This window comes from Nyctereutes procyonoides, unplaced genomic scaffold, assembly GCF_905146905.1.
Source record: "Nyctereutes procyonoides isolate TBG_1078 unplaced genomic scaffold, NYPRO_anot_genome, whole genome shotgun sequence".
Taxonomy (NCBI): Eukaryota; Metazoa; Chordata; class Mammalia; order Carnivora; family Canidae; genus Nyctereutes; species Nyctereutes procyonoides.
Genome location: NW_026575025.1, coordinates 6,810,582 through 6,828,096, shown reverse-complemented (window position 1 = coordinate 6,828,096; position 17,515 = coordinate 6,810,582). Strand labels below are relative to the sequence as shown.

The 17,515-nt window shown below is 52.4% G+C and overlaps 1 protein-coding gene across 5 annotated transcripts in view; it reads right to left on the bottom strand.

Annotated features, from left to right (window-relative positions):
* The window catches only part of SHANK2 (SH3 and multiple ankyrin repeat domains 2), a 512,111-nt gene that overhangs the window by 365,604 nt on the left and 128,992 nt on the right, over positions 1 to 17,515 (bottom strand). For all 5 annotated transcript variants that reach the window (XM_055314494.1, XM_055314499.1, XM_055314504.1 and 2 more), the window contains exon 10: positions 9,780 to 9,857. In XM_055314494.1, coding sequence (XP_055170469.1) covers positions 9,780 to 9,857 — 78 coding nt within the window. The remainder of the gene's footprint in view (positions 1 to 9,779; positions 9,858 to 17,515) is intronic.

Below are 17,515 nucleotides of genomic sequence, written 5' to 3'. Positions count from 1 at the left end.
GGCTGATCTTAGTACAAATTCATGATGCTTAAACATCATCATTGTCTCCTGCCATCTCCATCCGTCTCCCCTCACCCCAACTCAAAGCCTGGGTTTCTGTGACCCCTTGAGGTAACGTAAGCATTAGTTTTAGGAACATGCCCTTCCTCGGGGAGAGAATGCTGTTCCTACAAAAACCTTGGTCTCCCTGGGTCCGAAACGCAGCTCCCTCCCCTGTCATCGGGATTCGCTAAGGGAGGAATGTCTGGGTTCCCTGCAAGTGCCCATGTTGAAAGACCCCCACCCCCATCCCATGTGTGGCATTGGGAAGTGGGGCCTTTGGAAGGCGGGCAGGGTCGGACAAGGTCGTGAGGGTGGTTCTCACAATGGGATTCATGCCCCTGGAGGAGGAGGGGCAGAGCTCTCTGTCCCTACACCCACACACAGAGGCAAGGCCCCAAGGGGACTCGGGGTGGGCTGTGGCACCTGCGAGCCAGGAGGAGGACCCTGGCTGGCCACCGAATGCCGGGCACCTGGGTCCTGGACCTCCAGCCTCCAGAACCATGAGTGTGAATGTCAAGGTGCCCGTCTGTGGGATTCTGCGTGGGCAGCCAGCGCCCCCGCCATGCCTCAAGTCTTCAGCTTGGGTTTCTAAGGAGCCCACCTCAGCTGATCCACCTTGATTTCTTTCTATTAAATATCACAGACAGGTGTCCTCTCCAGGGGCACACACATCGGGGGGCCCTTTTCCTTTGTTTCCAGGTAACACCCGGCCTGGTGCCGCCCCCAGCCCTGCGCCCACTGGGCTGCTGATCCGAGCTCGAGCTTGGAGCTCAAGCTCGCCCCAGGGCCGGGGTCTTTCCGACCTTGCTGACCCCCTGGGTGGAGCGCATCGCACCCTCGAGCTGGTTTCCTGGGACACAGGCTTGCAAGGCTCTTCGCTCGCAGTTTCAAAGGAAGAACTAAATTCGTGATCTTGGACAAGCATCCCATGCTGCTGCTGGAGTGTCTGACCCTCCCCTCATCTTTTATGCGGAAACTGGCTTTTCTCTCTTGAAACTTAAGGATCACATTTTTATTTTTATTCTCAAAGTTCTGGGTTCTCATGCCCCCTGTCTTGGCCATGGGCCTCTGCTCACGTGTCACCCTGGATGCTCAGGGGCCCTTTGTGTTGGGAATCTTGCGTCCTGGTGGGTGGCACGGTCTTGAATGGCCTCTGCTAATTTCTTCTTTTTCCTGCTTCTCCTGGAAATTCCATTATTCAGATGTTGGGCCCACATGCTGACTCCTTGAATTTTCTCACATCCCAATTCCCTTGCAATGCTTGCTGTCATGAATAACTTTCAAGAGCTCCTCGAACACCCCATGGCACCATGCTGTCTCCTCCCTTCTTGCACTGGGGATGTTAGGTGTATTTTTTCAGTTTCTTTCTGGGCTTTAAGATTCTCAGGTCCTGTCCAGCATCTCTGTTAACGCTGGTTCATTGTCTCCCTTTCACGTTGCGGTTTCCCTGAGCTGGCCCTATTTTCTACCCGTAACACCTGCACACAGAGTGGAGGCTCTGGGTGTGGGCTGCTCTGTCAGGAGGAGGGCAGGCATGGTGCTTTCACAGGAGGGATGGAACACTCCACAGGAGGGGAGGACACTCTGGGTAATGGTTTTGTTCCCAGTGGTGACCACAAGTGCAAAGGCCCTGGGGTAGGGATGTGTTTGGTGTGCTTAAGAAAAAGCAGGAGGTCTGGGTGTCTGGAGCAGAGTGAGCAAGCCAGGAGAGGGATTCCGGAGGTGTAAGGTCAGCGAGGTCTCCATAAGTTGGGTCATACGGGCCCAGCAGGTCATGGCACATTTAACCAGTGTTCCCAACTTCCAGCCCCATCTGCATCCTCAACACGGGAGCCTGGCCTCCGTGACCCGGCTTTCTGGGGTCCTGACACGTGATCTGGTTGCCCCCCGCTTCCCCTGAAGGCAGGCAGGGGGTTTCACTCATGCTGTCAGGGCAGTTGCCATGAGCCCACCTGGTTCTGGTTTCCCTAATTCTCTCGACCTCTTCCTTCTCTACTTCCCAGTCCTGAGGTCTACTGACCACTGCTCCTTCGTGTTTACAAACCGGCTGGAGGAGGTCATGTACCTTCCTGACCCTCACCCATGTCAGCCTGGGGGTGACTGTGCCTTCCTCAGCTCACGGAGAGCAGCGCCTGCAGACAGACTGCTCTGGGTCCCACCCCGGCCTTGCCCCTCCCGCCAGGTACCGGCAGTGTACTTTCGGGGGCATCCTTGGGGTTCCAGGAGTCTGACCTTCCCAGCCTTGCTCCACATCACAATCCCTTCTGCAATCTTGCTCAGTTAACCAGTGAATCAGGAAACTCTCCATCCTGACCCCAAGCTGCTCCCATTCACGGGGCACCCCTCCCCTGCACTCCCACTGGTGTCATTTAAAGGGTAAAGGTCAGCCCTGTGGTGCAGGGACATAAAGAAATAGCGCTGCCCTTCCGGGCAGAGCACCCATCACTTCCAGAACAGCATGGTCCAACACGATGGGTGCTGAGCCCCTGGAGTACAAGAGACCAAACTTTAAATTTTATTTAATTGTAATTAAATTTATGGAGCCACATGCGCCCTGTGGCCACCATATTGGTCAACGCAGCTCTAGAATATTTTGCTGAGTCCAGAATCCTCACTAATAATACCCGCAAGGGTTCATCCATGTTGCTCACCCCCCGGAAGGGCAACATCTGATTTTTACACGGCACCATGACCGTGGTTGGTTGGATGTGTTAGTTTGCATGTTAGAGTTTCCTTCTGCCCTGTTGGTCCTGTGCATATGACTCAGTCAAACCCGAAGTCCTTGCATGGCCTGTGGCTCCTCTTCAGCCTCACTTCCTGGCATGGGTGGTGGTCTCTGCCCATCCCTGCTTCCTGGCCTGCTGGCTTTCTTGCTGCTGCTCAAATACACCAGGCACACTCTGACTCCAGGACCTTTGCATGTGCTGGTTCTGGACCCTGGAAGACTCCCCCCAGAGGTGTGCATGGCCCACTTCCTCCCTGCCACTTCCCTGGTCCCTGCTCAGGGTCTGAGGCCAGGTGAGGTTCCCATCATGGGACGAGGTAGGATGGGGTGAGCAGGAAAGGGGTGTGGGAACCGTGGCAGCTGGAAAGACCCTCCCTCATTTATGTCCACGCGTCACTGTTCTTCACATCATGTACCAACCCTGACGTGTTACATGTTTATCTTTTTCCTTGTTAATCATCAGCCTAGGGGTGTTTTGCTCAGTGACGTATTTCCCCAGCACCCAGAAGACATGTGGCTCTCACTGGGAACTCAGTGTGTGCTGCTTGAAATAATAAACTTGAAACTCAGTTATTCTCATCACAGACACGCACACTGTTTCAGCCCAAACGTTTCCATTTACCCAGGTCTCTGGGCCCTAATCTGGAAATACAACTTCCATATCCTTGTTTCTGTGGAACAGAGTCTGAATCCCAGATCAGACTTAAGAGAAAGTGTGTGTGAATGAACGGCTTGGCCAACTGCTCCTCCAATGCAGGGGTGACAGGCTGCAGGGCATTGGGGGCAGGGGGCAGCCAGGCCATAGAGTTCACAAGGTGGGCCGGGGTGAGCAGAGTGGGGTGTGGGGACCGCAGCCACTGGGAAACACCCACCTTCCCCAAGGGGCAGGGTCCCGCAGCCCTGGTCAGATGCCAACTCACACAAAGGCTGTCTTTCCTAATTTTTAAGGGAAGCTGGGAGTCTGAATTTTTTAATGAAATTCCGGGATATTTAAATGTTAGCAAAGCATTTAATTTTTTAAAAGCTCTGGGCAGGCCACAGTCAAATGCTCTGGGGTCAGATCCACCCTCTGGATGGCACATGGTGAATAGGAAAACAGTAGCTTTAACCCATCCATGAGGTAAGTGAGAACGGGTGGAGAAATAAAAATATGAGCTGACTGAACAGAAATAAAAGTTGTTCATTGCATCCTGTGGCCAGGGCTGAGATGAAAGCAACAAACCCTCCGTCCCCTGTGAGGGTCTCCCTGCTGCTTCTCCCAGAACACGCATGGTGGGGGTGAGGAATGAGAGGGGAGCCTCAAGCATCCCTAGGTGGGGCCCCCTGTCTCCCTGGAGGCCTCCAGAGGCATCCCCTGGGCAGGTCTCCCAGGAACCCTCAGAACCCCAAGACCTGCTCCCCAGGCTCCCAAGGCCAGCCTGACCTTGATCCTGCACAGGGGGGCCTCTGGTGACAGCAGGCTGCACCCACACACCATCAGACCTGCCTCATGGAGCCCTGCTCCCCACCATCCTGCACCCTGTAACTGCTATAATTATCCCCATTTCAAAGGTGTAGAAAGGGGCTGCACGAGGGTCCTGAGGTGAGTGGCTCACATCAACTGGAGCTGAGTCTCTCCCCATCTGGAGGCTAGACGTCTAAAATCCAGGTGTGGGCAGGGCCACGCTGGTTCCAGAGGCCTGGGGGAGGGTCCTCCCTGTTCCTCCAGTACTGGGGACCCCAGGTGTATCCGGGCTGTGGCTGGGGGCCCTCAGCGCTGCCTCCATGATCACATGGCCCCTCCGATGTGTGTGCGTGTGATTGTGTGTTTGATGCCATCCTCTGCTAACTTGCAATTTCCCACTCTCCACTCCTACCACTTGGAGCATAAAAGACAGCATAACAGGAAAAATAAATAATAAATAAAACAAAATAAAAGCACAATGGGAGAGACACTGGGACCGTGCTCACGATGTTAGTACACGGTGTGAGGTCACGGAGCAACAAAACTGACCTTACTCTAAAACCCACGTGGATTTCAATGACCCGAGGCTCCAGCACATAGTTTGGGTTTGGAGGGAATAAGGAACAGAGGTGTCCACTGAGTGCATTTACTCAGTTTCCCGGAAAATGTGCAAAATTAGACCAGACGTCCTAAAATGTCAGTCTGCCTCTGCTGCTGGCCTGGCCACTAGCCCAGAGTGGCTGCCTCGCTGGCTGCACGATCAACACCGACAGCACATGGTCTTCTGAAAAGTGCTCACCACACCATCGTGAACTGTGCACAACTGAAAGGAGGTGTCCACCCTTCTGTCTACACTGCTGAGTGAGCGAGCTCAGCAGGAGCTCCATGCAAAGTCCACGGGAGCGGGGTCTGAAGGGCAAGAGCGGAGACACAAGGTCACTTTCCTGAGCTGAGTGCTCCCCCAGGGGATGTGCAAGGACACAGGCTGGGAGCCGTAGGGTGACTCATGGAGCAAAGAGCTTGAAGACACAAAGAACCGTCACAAGACGGGACTTACGGGCATCCACCTGCGGGGCGGCCACAACCCGGCAGTTTAAAACTCATTCCTCCTTTTCTGCTTTGGCCTTCGTCCTGCTGGAATGTCCAGCATGGTGACTAGGGAGGGGGAGTGGGGTCCAGAGGCTGTGGGAGGAGCCCCAGAAGGGAAGCTCCGAGGTGGGCAGGGCAAAGAGCTGCACCCCCTAAAAGGGAGCCCACCCACCACCACGCCCCAGCCTCACCAGGGGACTCCTGACCCCCGCTTCTGTCTCTGCCACCCACCCTGCCTTAGCTGGATGCCAGACCTTCAGAAGGCCTCACCCTCCAGACCCTCCTCTCCTTATCCCCTCCATTCTCTCTACATTTGGCTGGATGTAGCCTAGGGACAAGGCACCCATGACACACGTAGGGAGAAAGGCCACCTCCCCAAATACGCATGCCGGGTAGGGGAAGCCCTGCCCGCAGAGCCCCACGGGAGCCCCTTTCAGGAGGGAGCTGCCATCAGTTCTTCCCTGTGTCAGCCTGAGGTCTGCAGGGAACAGACCAAAAGGAGACGTGTGTGCATGTGCATTTGTATGTATGCACACAATTAAGAGATTATTTTAAGGGACTGGCTTGTGCGATTGTGAGGACTGGCCAGTCACAATTTGTAGGACAGGCCAGCAAAGTGGAAACTCAGGCAGGTTTTCTATGTTACAGACTTGAGGTAAAATTTTGTCTTCTCTGAGAAACCGTTTCTTTTTTTTTTTTTCCTTTAAAGGCTTCCCACTGATTAGATGTGGCCCACTCACATTACAGAGGATCAATCTCCTTTACTCTATCAACTGGCTATAGATGTTAACACATCTGCACAACACCGTCCCCGCAACACCCACACTAGGGTTTGATTAGATAGCTGGGTGCGAGTGCCCAGCCAAGGTCAACAGCAAAGTAGCCACACAGCTGTTCTACTCTCCTTGGCTGCCTGCACTCCTTCACATCGACCTTCCACGTCTTCAGATTTCTTTCCATTTTGTTTTCAGAATCAAGATACACGGGGCACCTGGGTGGCTCAGTGGTTGAGCATCTGCCTTTGGCTCAGGGTGTGATCCCGGGGTTCCAGGATCGAGTCCCACATCGGGCTCCCCTCAGGGAGAAGCAGGGTCTCTCCCTCTGCCTATGTCTCTGCCTCTCTCTATCTCTCATGAATAAATAAAATCCTTAAGAAAAAAAAATCAAGATCCATTTGATTTTTTTTCTTTGTTCCCTGGGACTGAGCAATCCAAAGCGCAAAGGATACCTGGTGTTGTTCACTCTATGCCAGGATGCAAGATACGCTACTTGCCAAAGGGAAGTGTCTCCTTCACTCCAGATCTCAGAGGGGCTGGAAGTCAGGAGGCTGGAGATCACAGACTTGGCCACTAACCCATTTTGCATTCCCATACAACCATTTCTCCATAATTCCACTTTGACTATAAATTAGAAATAAAAATGCTGACCTCATAGGGTTTTTGAACATCAAATGAGAACATTCAGAAGAGCGTTTGTGGGCTTAAAAATTCTGTGCAACAGAGAAGATTCATCATCGCCACCATCATCAGTATTATCATCATCACCATCATCACCATCACCACTGCCATCATCACCATCACTATTATTATCACCATCATCATCACCATTATCATCATCATCATCATCTTCATCACTATCACCATCATCACTTTATAGGTTGAATTTTGTTCCCCCAAAATTCAAATGGTGAAATATTAACCGCTTATATGTTGGTATTTGGAGATAGGACTTTCAGGGAATAATTAAGGTTCAATGTGGTTATAAGAGTGGGGCCCCAACAGATGGAACTGTTGTTTCTACAAGGAGAGGATGAGACAGCAGAAACCGCCCCCTCTCTCCATGTACGCACAGAGGAAAGGCCAGTGAGTAGTTTGCCATCTATCAGCCAGGAAGAGAGGCCTCACCAGAAACTACATCTGTTGGTACCCTGACCTTAGACTTCTAGCCTCCAAAGCTTTGAGAAATCAATGTTGTTTACATGGCTCAGCCCATGGTGTTCTGCTGTGGCTGTGTGAGCTGACCGAGGCAATCCCCACCATCAGCATCACTGTCACAATGTAAGTGCTTCTCCTCCTCCTCTTCCTTCCTCTCCTTAAAGAATCATCTCTCTTGGGATTCTCAAACCCACGCAGGCACCAGGATCTCAAGAGGGCTTCTCAGAACCCAGAGCGCCAAGCCCTGCCCTTGAGCTCCTGATAGTGGGTTAGGATGGGTGGGGGCTGTGTATCTGCATTTTCTCTCAAGCCTTCAAGTGTTGCTGTTGCTGCTGGTTCAGCATTTGGATGAAATCATTAAGCAAATGTTTGGCCAGATGAACTCATGAAACGGTCCAAGATTTCTTAGAACAGCAGCCGAGGATCATGAGCGTTTTGCATGGAGCACATCTGATCCTCTTAAACAACATAGCAAGCCACCACCACCCCACCCGCCCCACTCAACAGAAAGGGACTCCTCTTCCATAACTGGGAGGCGGGCGCTGTGAATGAGAAAGAGAGCCGGGCACTTTGCAGGCGGGGATCCGCCGGCTGACTCACATCTCCATTTCACCACAGCATGAGGAGGCGGGAGACATGAGGGAGGGAAACCAGCTCTGAAAAGCAGCGGAGCCCAGCAGGGCATGCGGGGCAGGCACCCCAGCCTCTGATTCCACCGGTTACATGAGCAACATTCACAGGGTGCACAGTCCTGTCATTCAATTGCATTCTGCATAGCTGTCTTCCAGAACCATGTGGGCACTTGATTGATCATCAAAATAGAGACAGATGGCCTTGCATTTGAGCTGGTACGGCACCTCTGCCAGGAGTGTGTATGAAGCATCCTGCCAGGACTCCCGTAGAAGGAGCGCCCCATGCCAGGGGAGTGCTGCCTGTGGGGATGGGTTAGCAGTGGGGACAGGCAGGGAGGAGGCCACCTCCAGCCTTCTGTCCTGGATGCTGTGCACAGCTACTTCCCTGTAACACCAGTTACAAGGTGCTGCCCCAAAGAGTCAGACATTGCTCTTTTATATCCAGGGGCTTACCATGAATCGAAGGGCATTCGCTGTCATTTTCAAGCAATTTAAACAATGCTTTGACTTAAAAAAAATAAAAGGAACGAAGAAATGTATTATTTAATGACAAAAAAAAAAAAAAGATCTTTAAACCAAGACCAACACCGAGCCACAGCAGAGCCCAAAGGGGCAGAAGTGGCCACCAAGGAATGGAAGGTGCCAGAGCTCCCCCTAATCATCACTGGCAAGAGGACGTCTCCCCAGGTATTAACTACAGTCTTTACAGACCCATTAGCAAACCAGAAAGTCACATCCATGTCCATTTTGCTCTAAACGCCTGAAAGCCACGAGATGCGAAACCACAATCCAGGCCCACCACTATGAATGAAATAAGTGAACTTTTAATGGTGGTTATTAGACATACAGCTCAGTGTTTAGATTAAACTGGCTCATTTTCAAGACATCAAACCTGTACTTATTAGTAATGCCTAAGAGGAATATTAGTAAAACCATCCGTGCGCAGCAGTTCTAAATTAAAGGCCTCTCTTGGCTCAGTAAGATGTAAAAATTACTTCCAAATATAAATGACAGTCGCTTAGATTTTCAATCAACTGGAGATACCTGACAGTGTTTAGGGTCAAAAAGCATTGCCACAACTTAAAGCGTTAGCCAAAAAAAGAATTTGTTTCCACCCCAAAGGACATGGTCAGCTGCATTGAAATCAAATGAGCCCCATCTCCACACAATAGGATTCACACGGAGCCTCGACCAGCATGTGCCACCCCCTGTTGACCCTTGACACCAGTCTGCTGAGAGAAGCCAGACAGAGAAGGTCACTATTGTGTGGTTCCTCTTCTATGAAATGTCTGGAACAGGCAAAGCCATGGACATAAAATAGATTAGTGGTCGCCAGGGGGCCTGGGAGTGGGGAGAGATAGTAGGGAGGGACTGCGGATGAGTGTGGGGGCACGGGGTTTTGTTTGGGGGTGATGAAATGCACACAGTACTGATGCTTGCCCAACATCGGGAATGTTCTATGGCCACTGAAATGCACCCTTGGAAGTGGTCAAAACGGTCCACATTGTGTGATACATAGTCTACCACAGTTTAAACATAATTAGGCCAGCAGCTTTGCCCTCCACGTGGAGCACCACGCTGACACCAGGCCAGGTTACTGTCCTCCACTCGAGGACAGCAAGCCCCAGAGGGATGCCAGATGATGACAGGCCGCCTCCCCAAGACAGAGACGGAAAGGACTTTCTGGAGCTGCCTCCTGCAACACCCCGTAAGGATGAATCAGGCAGGGTTTGTGTTGTTCGGGCCCCAGAAAGAATGTCAGCAAACAGCAAACGAACATGACCACAGCCCCAGCGTGAAGGGATGGATGGGGCCATGGGCTTGCAACGTCCCCCACCTCGTGTGGAACACATGGGTCTGTGCGGAAACCCACGTGGCCTCCCGCAAGCGTGCACTCTGAGGGCTCTTCTTACCTGGAATGGAGTCTGGCTGTGGTAGTTCTTCTGCTCCTTATTCCCGCCTCGGAAAAGTAGCACCCTGGCACAGCTGTCCTGCAGGTGGACAAAGAGAAGCCTGTTTGTGGCTCAGTGGCACACACGTGCTCCAAAGGACCTGCTCAGAGGCTAAGCTCACGGGAAATTGAGGATGTGCACATGTGAGGTTCCCAGGGGGCCACTCTGGGCATCAGGGTGGCGAGGGTGACGGGGAACAGCCTGCCCCCTATCAGGTGAGGCTTAACTTCTGCAAACACCTTGGATGACTTGTCAGAATCATTATAAATATTTAGTATGTGCACCCGGGGGCCAGACAACGGTACTTTTTAAGAATGCGTTCTGCAAGGCGTCTCACATGTGTGCGTAACATACATAATAGGTAAAATACCGTAATGAAAACCCAAAAAGAAAGAGAAAACGTGAAGACACCTTAAATGTTCTAAAATAAGAGACGGAGGCGCCTGGACGGTTTAGTCAGTAAAGCATCTGCCTTCGGCTCAGGTCATGATCCCAGGGTCCTGGGATCAAGACCTGCGTTGGGCTTCCCGCTCAGTGGGGAGTCTGCCTCTCTCTCTCTCTCTCTCTCTCTCTCTCAAATAAATAAATAAATAAATAAATAAATAAATAAATAAATAAATAAATATCTTTAAAAAAATAAATAAAATGAGGGACAGTGAGAATGTATTCTAGAATATTCTTTGCCTAGAAAGTTGTAGGAAAAAACAAGGTAGACCCACAGAACCTATAGAGAAATACACCCAAGAACTTCCAAGTAGAAAATGGAAGTCCCAGAACTATAATAAAGCTTAATTTCATTTATGTTTTAAAAGTCTCTACATTGTAGAAAAGAAAAGAGCATGTCTGGGAGTGAGTGTACCAGTGACCCGAATATGCTTTCCTGTAAAGGGGAAAGCGTTAGGGACTCAATGTGAGGAGAGCATTGGTCATTATTTCTTATACTTCTGGGTTTTTTTATGTTTTTTAAACACAATATTCATTTTTTCTGTATTTTTACAGTGAAATTCAGACTGCCTCTGTCCATGTAGTGAGCACCTGCTATTTGCACACCAGTGTCCGTGCACCCTGCAGCAGGGGCCCACCAGTGGCATGGGGGGGGGGGTGGCTACAGGTGCAGTGTACGTCGGCATCTCTAGCTCTCCCCGTGGAGCCCGGAGCAGACCCAGCAGGTGTGACCACCCCAGATGCAGTTATACCTGACCACTCGCAGTGCCCCTGTCCCAGACTGGAAGGGGACTGTGACCCAGAGAAAGCTGGGCACAACCTGTGGGGTCATGGGCCCTCGAGAACAGGAGAGTAGAGATAAAGCTGGCACCCACAGACAGAATGGGGCCCTCTGCTTGGGGATGGAGGGGCTCCACAGGGCTCTGTGTGGGGTGACTGAGGGTCCTAGTACTGAGTGCTGATGCCTGCAGGACCAGGGGTGGGTGAAAATCCACAGAATTCTCTATTTCAAATGGAAATTCCGCATCCTAGGGAATGTATGGTGTATGAACTCTGCCTCTGTCAAGGTCCTGAATTAGAACAGTGGGACATGAGAACAAGGGACAGAGACAGAGAGACAGATGGAGAAAGAGTCATAGAGATAGACACACAGAGACAGAGAGAGAGAGAGACAGAGATGGAAGACACAGACACAGAGACAGAGATAGAGAAACAGAGGCAGAGAAAGAGACAGAGAAACAGAGATAGAGACAGAGGGACAGAGATAGAGAAAGAGAAATAGAGGTGGAGAGACAGAGACACGGAGACTGAGAGACAGAGATGGAGAGACACAGAAACAGAAACAGAGAGAAGACAGAGACTGAGGCAGAGAGACAGATATAGACACAGAGACAGAGAGAGACAGACACAGAGAGACAGCGCCCCGCAGGGGGAAGGATCTCGTTCCAGGGCTCTGACACCAAGCCAAGAGCACGGCTGGGTCTGGAGGAGCAGCCCGAGCTCTCGGGAGCCAGTTGGGGCTCCGCTCACTCCATGACCTAGCCACGGGCCCCGGAGCCTCCACTGTGGACGTCAGGAGGAGGCCACCTGTGAACGGAGCAGACACGAGGGCATAGGGACCCCTGTTCCATGCTGCAGGCCGAGGGAGCAGTGGAGTACGCAGGCCACTCCTTTAGCAGGGAGGGCGCACCTGAGGTCTGCAGGGAAGGGCTTCCTGGCTTCTTGGCCCCAGGCTGCTGGGGTCCCGGGGGCACCTTGGGGCTGATATCAGCGGCTCTGTGTTGAGCGCCTGTGTGCAACGTGCACACTCTGCCACACTATTTGCATTTTATCCCCCGGCTCGTGTAATGCTTTGAAGAACTGAAAAAGCTTAAGAAAACTGGAAAAGATGGATCTGTGTTCAGGAAACAAAATTTTCATAGGTGGGATGCGATTTCATCCAGGGTTAAAAAAAAAAAAAGAGACCCGGCATTAGCTCAGGTGGTGACAAGCTCGGGACACCCTGCCTGAGGTCACAAGCCCAGGACAGACATAGGTCATAGCCCTGCCGGGCTCTTGCCATTTCATTCCAGAACCTCAAACTGCACCCTGGAGGCCAAATCCTGGCCAGCTGGCTTTGTACATGAAGTTTTATCCCCGGCTCCCGGGCTGCTCCTGCCAGGGCTGCCAGCGCTACCTGGCACCCACCTCTCCCCGAGTTCCCCTAGTTGGGTCCTCCTGCTTACAACCCAAAGGAAATCAGTTCTACAAGAGCATCATGATGCCAGAGTGAGCAAAATATCTGTGCCGAGAGAGAGGAGAGGGTATCTGAAGAGACTGAAGCTGAGAAAGGAGCTGGGACAGGAGAACAGGAGGCTACCACATTGGGGGGGGATCAGGTGACCCAGGAAGGGGTCTCATCTGAACCATGTCTGCACAGGGCCCCCGTGTGCCCTGGCGCAGCTCAAGGGGGCGAGTGAGCAGCCTGGGAGGCCCACCAGCCGACGGTTCTGAGCCGGAGTGACCAGGCCTCCAGAGCCCGGCAGGACCCACGAGTCTACAATCCCTCACAAATGCCCCAGGGTGCCCAACAAGGATGCTCGCTGAGAAGTCCCATCATAAACACTGAGAATAAATCCTCACCAGGCACTGCCTTTCACGCCCTCCCACGTGGGGCCCAGCCAGGGAACCCTCCCACCAAGGAAGACTGTGAGAAAGTATTAATCAACCTGACACACAGCTCGTCACTCTCATATTTACCAGACTTCCGTGTGAGCTCACATCCCAGAGATACCTCAAAATTAAAGGGCAAATGGTTTGCTTGGCTTTGTAAGAATTACACTGTGTGTGTGCGTGCACACACGTGCACACACACATGCCTGTGGGCATATGTATGTACATGTGTGTGCAGAAGTGTGTGTTGGGATGTGTGTGGACAACCCTACATGGACGTGTGGGAGGTGTGCATAGGTGCACAGGTGGGCAGGCTTTGAGTATGCACAGAGGGTGGGCATGTGTGCATGCACATGTGTGTCGGCATATGTGCATATACACATCTACATGGGCATGTGTGCAGGTGTGTGTGGGTGCAGATGTTTGTGCTGGCATGTGTGTGCATGCACGTCTGGGCGCACATGTATGCAGGCATGTGTGTAAACACATCTACACGGGCATGTATGCAGGAGTGTATGGGTGCACGTTTCTGCTGGATGTGTGTGCATGCACGTCTATGCAGGTGTGTGTGGGCACACATGTATGCAGGCATGTGTACTGTGTGCACGCATGTGGCTTGAGTGCACGCCTGTGTGCTCTGTCATCCAGCATCCTTGCGAGGGGCCGACAGGAGGCTCGTTTCACAGATGAGGCAGCGGAGGCCCAGAAAGCTTAAATGAAAAGCCGCGGCTTCAGAAAGGGAGCAAAAGAGCAAGCTGTGACCCAGTGGAGTGGCTGTGGGGCCGCTGGCTGTCCCCCCACCCCCGCTCGGCAGCTGAGGTACCCCCTGAGGAACCTCTTATGGGATCCGCCGAGGTGCACCTCCATCCCCTTACACAAGTCAATCGTGTGTAGACAGAGAAGCAGTCTACATTTTTTTTTCTTTGAGAGCCAAAGCATTGGGAAGAATATTGTTTCCACTGCCAATTATCTTCTTGGCAAGGCTTTCCATAGACACTGAACAAAACCACCCCAGCCTCCTCCCCTCCGCGAGGATCTCCAGGCTTGCCTGTCCCCAGCCAGACGGGCCACCCCTCTGGGCCACCACCTCCTGCAGGAGCCCAGACGCCACCATGTTCATTTTGTGAAAACAACATGAAGAAGAAACAGACCCAGAAAGCACACTCACTCATGCACGCAACCAGTAGACACTGCCAGCCAGGCCAGGTACGGCTCCGGCCCCCAGCAGACACTGCACCAAGCAAACATGTGACGGAGACAGTGGGGGCAGGTGGTCAGGGAGGCCCCCCTCGCAGGAGTGGGTCCCTAAGCTAGCCCGAGACAAGGGAAGAGCCGGGTAACAATCAGGGACGTGTTCCCAGCAGAGGGAGCAGCAAGTGCAAAGGCCCTGCTCTGGGCTACAGGCAGCTGGAGTGAGGTGGCAGGAGACGAGTGCCCAGGAGCAGGGGCCTTCGGGGTGGTGTCAGGGGGCACTCCCGTTCTTGGGATACCAGCTCGTCTGTGTGGGGCCACGTCACCCTGGTGTCTGCAGAAAGTGAATCAGAGGAAGCCCGGAGGGATGGCCAGTCGGGGGCAGGGGTGGCCGTCTGGGGGAGGATGCCAACGGCCTGGGCAAGGGTGGGAGGGGCCGCAGGGAGCTGAGGGTGCCTGGGATGTTAGGGGCTGCGGAGCAGGAGGGCAGCCTGGACCACAGGAAGCCGCGGAGGGAAGGGGCTATTTACACAGTGGGGAGGAGCCACCTACACAGTTTCCACAAGGCATGTGGACCGTGCCTGTGCCCTTGGGAGCCCCGTCCCCAACCCAGGCAAGGATCACAGGAATGCATTCCCATAACCTCAGGGCAAAGAAATACACGGGGTTTGGAAGCCCAGCTTTGCCGCTTACTGGCAGAGTGGCTGCGGGCTGAGCCTCCATCTCCTGTCCCGGATGAGAGGATGTCAACCAACAGCAGCCACCGAGGGCTCACTGGGGGATATAAAGGGAAAGACGATGTGGACGCCGTCCTGCAGCAACATGCATCCCGCCCCTGGGGTCCCCGAGGGTGACCACCCCCGCGATGGCCCTGAGGAGGCAGCCACCAGGCTGACGGGTGCTCCACTGCCACCAGAAGGGTCAAAGAGATGCGGCCCGTCTCTCCTCATTTGGCTCTCGCTGGAAGCAGAGGCAGGGTTTACCTCTCATGCTCCACACAAATTGGTCTGGCCCGGTCACCTTCGATATTTAAGACTCCCTCCCTTACTTCATTATCCAAGCCAGGAAAACAAACACCCTCCCTCTGGGTCTCCAGAAAAGCCAGCAAGAGGCTGAGGGACTTGGCAGATTAGACACAATTTGCTGCTTACAATCAAAGCCCTAATTAGCTGATTTCATAAGAGAAGAGAATATTCTGATCAGTGTGTTTTATTAGAAGTGTGCAGATGAGGCCTGCCTAAAATTGATAAAACACACACATCAAATCCATAAACCTGGACGCTTATAGATTTAATAAGGAGAGGCTTGGCAAGAGAATTAGCAGCAGCAGCAGGACTGTCAGCACCAACACGACCATCACCATCACCATTGTCATCATCATCACCATCACCATCATCACCATCACCATCACCATTATCATCGCCACTATCAACACCACCATCACCATCACGACCACCATCAACACCATCATGACCACCATCATCATCATCACCATCACCACCGTCACCATCATCACCATTACCACCATCACCACCAACAACATCACCATCACCATTATCGTCACCACCATCAACACCATCACCATCACCACCATCGTCACCATCACCAGCATCACCACCATTACCACCATCATCACCTATCACCATCACCACCATTACAGCTACCATTTACCAAGCATCCACTATGCGGCAGACATACCATATGTTTGTTTTCTATTTTAAGCCTCTTAGCAACCCTGACAGTTAGGTAGAATTATTCCTACATTACATTATGAGAATTCATTGCCCAAGAGAGACAGGAGTTTGCCCCAGACTACACAGCAAGGTCATGGTCTAGGCCACGCGGAGCCCAGACTGCCATGTCTCCTTGCACTGCAACTCCACTTCACTGTGGCTGCTTCTTAATTCCTCTCCTGAACCCTATTCTAATGTTACCACACTGTGCCTCACCCCTGGAACAGTCTATTTCTCAACATTATTTCCCCGACTGCTCTGACACCCCTTTCTGCTTAAGGTTGCAAAGTGATTCCCTTTGTACTGAGCCTGACCTGATGCCACCATGTGAAGGACACACATGTAGAAAGGAGGAGCTCAAGACATTGGTGACACGGGAGGGCAGGGCTCTGGCCAGGTTCAGCGTGTGGTGCGCATCGGACGATGGCTAGGAGCCTCCACTGCTCCTGGCAGCTCACATTACAGATTCCTGGCAGACATGCAGATGGAGCTGTGCCTCTCTGAATCACACTGAGATCCAGTTTGGACCACTTCCTGCTGCATTTGTGAGACACTCTAATGGTTAGCGGAGGGACTAAAGGAGATTAAAGACCATGCTAACATCCCAGAAGGGTGTGAGGGATTCTTGAGGCTTGAGCCCAGAGCACTCACTGACTTCCCAACTGGACTCAACGTCCGGGGGCTGTGGAGCCACCGGGCCCCAAGCCTGTGACCCTCCACAATAGCCTCTGGGAGGTAACACAAGACAAGGGGTTCAATGCACCTCAGCATCTCTACCCATGCTGCAGAGGAGGGCCACACAGCCCAGAGCAGCAGCAGGCTGACCCCAGGACCCTGGAGAGGAGACAGCTCTCACACCCAGGCTCCCTGGCACATTGGGAGGAAGTCGTTCAGCCCTGGAGCAGGAAGTCCATCCACACAGGTGTCTAGGGAGGGTGCAGACGCCGTCTTCCCCACCCAGGCTTAGCAAACGATGGCCCACAGCCCAACTCAGCTTACTGCCTGTTTTACAAATAAAGCTTGATTGGCACACAGCCACATTGTCACCTCTGCGTTGTCTGTAGCTGAGCTCACACTGCAATGGCAGAGTAGAGGACCGAGACAAAGTCCCTGTGGCCCACAAAGCCAAAAATATTTACTCAGCAGCCCTTTACAGGAAACGTTACCTCCTAAAAGAAAATACCTAAGAGAAAAACACTGCTAAGCTACATGGGGGAGAGTCTCCCTGAAGCCATCGGCCGAGGGGCAGGGACACCCTTGGGACGTGTAGAGCAATGCCAGTCACCCAGCCCGTCAAGTCAGAACACTGATCACCACAATGTTTGAACCTTACCTAATAAAATACCACCAACGCTTTCAAAGACCATCTTGTCCACAATTATTTCAAGTGACAGAAAAAAAAATTTCCTGTTTTTCTTTTTTCATTCATGATAAATTATGCTTGAAATCTACTGGGGAATATTAAGGAACATTTTTTCCCTCTAAGGCAGCAATTAAGATGCACATGTCGGCACAGATGTTTTACCAGCCAAAGCCAACCTCACAATGTGTGTTTTCCTAACGTGGCCCAGCTAGGAATCTCCATGCTCACAAAGCCATCCCGACATCCCAACGCTGTGTAGCCCCTACTACCCCAGCTGCACGCAAATCCCACCGATATGTTTCCATGAAGGAGGA